This window comes from Dermacentor variabilis, chromosome 4, assembly GCF_050947875.1.
Source record: "Dermacentor variabilis isolate Ectoservices chromosome 4, ASM5094787v1, whole genome shotgun sequence".
Lineage (NCBI taxonomy): Eukaryota > Metazoa > Arthropoda > Arachnida > Ixodida > Ixodidae > Dermacentor > Dermacentor variabilis.
The window spans coordinates 210,389,332-210,395,331 of NC_134571.1; the positions used below are offsets into that span (position 1 = coordinate 210,389,332).

A 6,000-nucleotide genomic window follows, 5' to 3' on the forward strand; every position below is an offset into this window, starting at 1 on the left:
GGGTATGGCCAGGTATCAGCGAGCGGAAGGTTTTAGTGAACAGGTTGAGATCCAGGTTTTATTGGTGCGCTATATATATATATATATATATATATATATATATATATATATATATATATATATATATATATATATATATATATATATATATATACGAGAGAAGACGGGGAACCGAGGGGCTCGATTTTCTTTAATCGTGACCACTTAAAGACAACAGACAAGGAAAGCATAACGGAAATTAGGTGAGGTTAAAATTCGTATGTCGAAAATAACGAAGAAAGGGGAAAAGAAAGTGAACGAGAAGATAACTCGTCGCCGGCGGGAGCCGAACCAACGACCTCTGCGCTTTACGCGTGCGTTGCACTGTGTATATAATATTGCACTAGGCTACAATTCGTATATTGCAATATGTGCCCTGAAGTGATTCATTAAAGAAGTACATTAGTATTTTAATTAGTTGAATATGTGTTTCCACTTCTCATGCAAGCAACGCCCGCGCCTCTCCGAATAACCCTGTTCGAGGACTGGAATTCTGTTGTCTGAAACAGGCAATTTCTAAAAATTCCAGGAAACTTAACATGATCGCCACGTATAATATGTACTGGGAGCATTTCTGCGTCCACCTTAGACCTGTCAAGCATGAAATTCCGCCCTTTCTGTTGTGCTGTTTTACTGGCTCCCAGTATAGACCGTTTCATCGGGCGAGGAGGATAGGGCGCGCGGAGAGTTTTTCCTCCTCTCTGGCTTGGGCGATCCGGCGCGGCGCTGCTTGAAAGTATTGCTGTCGCGTGCTGCGGAACGATTTCGAGATGTTTTAGACCTTACTTTGTGAACTTTACGCCATGTTCGTTCATATAAGGTCGTCAGGGAAGCCTTTCGGTGCATCAGTAACTATACTGTAGGCAGAAATATGTCTTGGGGGCGCAAAAATGTGACGCGCATAATCAGCCGCGATGTACGCGCATTATCAGTCGCGGTCCGTGTTTGTTTACTATTCTGCTTATATCGAATTCAATTCAACAAAGAAAGCCGGCGTCTCTGCATTACCAGCATTAAATGGTAAATCAACTCACTGTCTGATCGATTGGCGTAGGGAGTAAAACATAAAACATAAGGGTGCATGCTCGTGCACGGCCAACCTAAGGCAACCACGAACCATCTGAGCGGCAGGCTTTATCAAAAATTTGTGATGCACTGGCATCGTTCTCACGCATTTCAAGTCTAGTAGGCTTCAAATTACCATATGTCTTGCTGCATGAGGCCCATGGTGCTGCTCAACACAGCGATCACTGCAGTTGGTGAGCCAGCACGATACATATATAAGCTGTGTGCTTCGGCATTGCCTTTCTTGGCCGTTATACAGCCATAATATATGAGAGGGTTCGCATAAAAAGAATGCGATGGCTATTTTTCAGCGCAAGATTTCCGTAATACGTGTGAGCGCGTCGTAGGGAACTGAACGAACACAACCGCAAAAAAAAAAAAAAAATCTGTTACCATCCTCTTTCTCTAAAAGCAAGAGAAAACGGGCTAATGCCGCACAACGTTTATAAATATATAACCGCTGATGCCGTATGCTTGGACCATGCGCTATATAGAACAAAGATATCTGTAATCCAGCACCTACCACTGCTTAGCACGCTCGCGCAGTTCGTAAACAGTCGCTTTGCTGGACAAGCTTAATTCAGACTATAAGGTATGCTGCTATTAATAGCCAAAACTATTTTATTCATAGGTGGAAACCTCATCCATCCAACCAAGTAGTCACGCAATGAAACCTGCAGCGAACAGTTTGAACGCTTGTCAAATTGTAACAGCACAGCTCCCATCGTAGCACAACGGTACCCACGCTGTTACGATCGTCGCGTATGTTTCATGGCTCATAAACCGCAGCTTAGAAATAGAAGATAATACTGCAATAAGGTCACATTAGTGATTGGAACATTCAGAAATACACAACTGATCTCCGAGGCTGATTATAGGCTCAAATATGCGCGCACACATCGCGCTGCGTGTTCCGTCCACCTCAACGCCAGCAGAAATTCCGGCCATGACGCCTTAAACCACGTCAGCACGTCTCACAGAACCGCTTACCACCTAGAAGACGCACGTCATACTAAACAGACCACACGACCGCGAAAACAAACGCCAGAACCTACCGCCGAGCGTATACCTGCCATGCAAAAGACCGCTTTCACCCAAGCCAGTATGGCGCTGATCATAGGCGGCGCCACTGCGTTCACAATATGGCGGCGCCTACGAAAAAACGGTCTATACGCTCTTGCAACAAATACATGCATTGGAACACCAACTAGACTAATCAGTTACCTTTGCTTGAACGTAAGTGCATGTATGTATATATATATATATATATATATATATATATATATATATATATATATATATATATATATATATATATGCATGCGTGGTTGGGTAAGCATCCTGTCGACGGGCATGCGTGGCCGCTGCGTCAATTCGCCCCCCATCGCACACCACCACCGTTCACACCAGTATGTGGCGTGCGGGAAATATGATGCAACGCGTTGTCGTAATAATAGAGAGTTTTAGAATAGGGGCCCCAATATTTTGGGGCCCCAAAGAGCTTTGCGGGCGTTAGCGTTGGGGCACGCAGGCGTGAAGAGCTTTAGAATAGGGTTTTACGTTTGCGGATAGCGTCTTGCGCTGACAGCGCCACTACGGCGTCAAAGAAAAGCTAGTAGAAATAATTAAATAAAATATACCATTTTATGATATGAATAGTAAATTTGACTTGCGTGTATTCGCGTTTAATTACAATTTAGAGGTTATTCTTCAAGCAGCAAACAATTAGTTGTGCTTAGTTTTGAGCAACAAAACTAACTTTACGTGCCTTCACCAGCCAAGCTTAGCCATGTTAGGCCTACGAGCCATAAAATCCACACTCGAATTCGGAATCGGCGGGGTCTAATGAATCAATCTTCATAACACACGTTAGTTGAGAGAAAGCGATAACTGCAGTCACTTCTCCTAGCTTGCGAACTTCACGCGTTACCGCGAATTGAACCCGGTTTGGTGCTAGGCTAGAGCCGTCGCTTCGATGGGTGCCGCCATGATTGTTGGCGCAAAGCTTTTGGGAACGCTATTTGAGCTCCCGCTAAATCGGTGAAATAGCGTTCCCAACGCAAAACCCAAACGCAGTTTGCGTCTCGCGCATGCGCAGTGGTTTCGACGCTATTTCTTTGGGTCCCCAAAACGTTTGGGGCCCCTATTCTAAAACGCGCGGCTACACTGCAAAAGCAAGAAGCTTTCGTTCGCCCGATGCAGGCAGGCGCTCATGTTTCTACATATGCCGGTTTTTGCTTCAGTGCTAAGCGAAAACGATATATATATATATATATATATATATATATATATATATATATATATATATATATATATGTATATGTATGCTACAACTTCACCATTATTTCTTAATACAATGGATATGTGCAGCGTACATTAGTTTTGAAAGACCTGCATTAGCCTTTACGAAAGGGCACAGTTCGGGGATAAATCGGGTCAACCCGATTTTGGTAAATGTTGTTAGAGATGCAAAAACAATAATAATAATATTTGGGGTTTTACATGCCAAAACCACTTTCTGATTATGAGGCACGCCGTAGTGGAGGACTCCGGAAATTTTGACCACCTGGGGTTCTCTAACGTGCACCTAAATCTAAGCACACGGGTGTTTTCGCATTTCGCCCCCATCGAAATGCGGCCGCCGTGGCCGGGATTCGATCCCGCGACCTCGTGCTCAGCAGCCCAACACCATAGCCACTGAGCAACCACGGCGGGTGATGCAAAAACAAGGGATCATCGGGTAGAAGAAGGAAGCTCGCCCGGGGCCACTTCAGAACTTTACTATACGAGTGTGCGCGTCGTTGAGAGGCAGCAAATGGAAGATACGTATAACACCGAGCTCAGCAGGACACCTTACGAAAGTATGTAGAGATAAGTGTGCGTTTGTTTATTTTGCCGATAGCGGCAGAACAATAGCTAACAAAAAGCGGTGCGCAAGCTGCGTGCGCGCGATGCCTGCACGCATCCTAGTTGTAGACGCTGCAACTGGGATACGCGGGCTGCTTGCCCGCGCTGCGGGCCACACGGGGGCGAAGTGAATTGCGCAGAGATATTCGAGCTCTGACGTACGCACAATCCGTGTTGCCAATTAGTGAGACAATGGCGAATGGCGCGCAGTCTTGAGAGGGCGCGAACGTAAACGATCGGCAGGACAACGTTATCCACTTATTTTGTCGTAATTAAGAAACGACGCAAAAAGCGGCTGAGGTTATTGTTTCTTTCGCCGTCTCGCTCACGGTGAACTCGCTTATTTTTTCTTATTTTTCTGCATGCGTTCCTTCTTTCTTCTTCTTTTCTGCGAATGTGTGTATACAAGCCAGCGGCGAACGAGCGTGCGGCGAACGAAAACAAACGCAATATGATACGTACGAGAAAGAACATAAAAAAACGCGTATCACATACAAAAGCGAATTCGGCAGCCCAATGGCTGCGGCAAGTCACTGCAAATAAGAAAATTGAAGGCAAAAGGCCGCGCTCGAGCAAAACCGAAAGAGCGCGCGGCAGTCGCACAGGGCCGTGTATGTAAATACTGGCCTTCCTGCTGAATCTAGTACTTTTCATTCTTCATTCCCTACTGAAACTCGCGTCGCTTGCGGGCCGCAGGAGCTGCAATGATCACGCGTTGATGTCTCCGAGCGACCACTGCGTCTCGGCGTTGGTGCAACGTCTTCTGCGCCAGCGAATCGCGCAGGTCGCGTGAACAGCTGAGAGCGAGCTACTGGTGCCGTAGTGGTCGTTTGGCGCAACGCGTCAAAGCGACACATGTCATATCAAATGGCCGCGATCTGAGCAATTATCTAGGCCAACGCAGGCGGTCAAAGTATTAGATTACAGATTGCAACCTTACCACAACTTTAGGACTGGTCCAGTAGTCGGAGAGCTCGTCATCGATGCCTTCGTCGGTAGACATCATCGCGCCGCCGTTGACCGGAAAAGTCTGTCCCGAAGAGAAACTACGCTGGCGATCACGAGTTGTGTTGCGGCGCATGCAACAGCAGCGTTGGAGAGCCGAGCATCATCTGTTCGAGGAGCAGTGACAATGGACCTGCACAACTTAGCTTGCCTCCAGCTGCAGTATCGGGCATTTCATTCCCAGCTCAACAGCGGCGCCCGCCGATACGCGCTAGGCCCCGTGACGATGTCTGCTGCTGCTCGTTGCGAAGTGCGCGCTACCGAGGTCGTTTAGGTTGAAGCTGGACAGCAAGCTCTTCCTGTTTCTCAAGACAGATGGCAGCACGTGTCAAACAACGCTCCTTGCCATGGTTGGAGTAGAGTGTACCAGACTAGGGGTCGAGCGCATCGAGTTTCCTGCAATAATTGTTGTATAGAACTCTGTGGTCGAGTGGGCCGAACAGCGCTCTTTCGCTGGGCGCCGCGTGTGGAAAAATTTTGCGAGGGCGCTGCGAGTGAACTGGTTTGGGCTGGAGACGCTCTTCGCGGCATATTCAACGTAATTTCGCTGCGGGCCCTGAGACCGACTGCGCGCCTACGCTCTTATAATAGTGCTTTATTTCCACTGCAAATGTTTATTCACACCTTTTTACTACGTATTTATATTTCAGGCATGTGTTATACAGCACGACGTCTTCAATTTTGCTGTCGTTGTCAAGTGCGTCGTCTGCTAGCCAGCGCGCGTTCGTTGCGCGGACGCTGGTGGACGCCCAGTTTTTCTTCTAAAAAGTCTGTGGGTTAAATTCTTTTATGGTTTAACTTGCATTGGTCCGCCCGCGACTATTGTGGGCCGGTACCAATTGTAGTTTTAGCCAGGTGAACAGCTGTTTTTAACATTGTTTTCTAAATGTAACACGTAATGTTTGCTAAAAAGGTCGCCTATCTGCAACATGAAGCTACGTAAAAAAACGTTATTGATATCATGTCATTTGACACGCGTTCCTT

The 6,000-nt window shown here is 46.8% G+C and overlaps 1 protein-coding gene across 1 annotated transcript in view; it reads right to left on the minus strand.

Annotated features, from left to right (window-relative positions):
- LOC142580092 (lysoplasmalogenase TMEM86A) overlaps window positions 1–5,278 on the minus strand; it is a 70,153-nt gene extending 64,875 nt beyond the window's left edge. Inside the window, exon 1 of the mRNA XM_075690874.1 lies at window positions 4,952–5,278. Within this exon, the coding sequence (XP_075546989.1) occupies window positions 4,952–5,092 (141 nt within the window). The 5' untranslated portion in view covers window positions 5,093–5,278. The remainder of the gene's footprint in view (window positions 1–4,951) is intronic.
- Window positions 5,279–6,000: the final 722 nt, after the last annotated feature.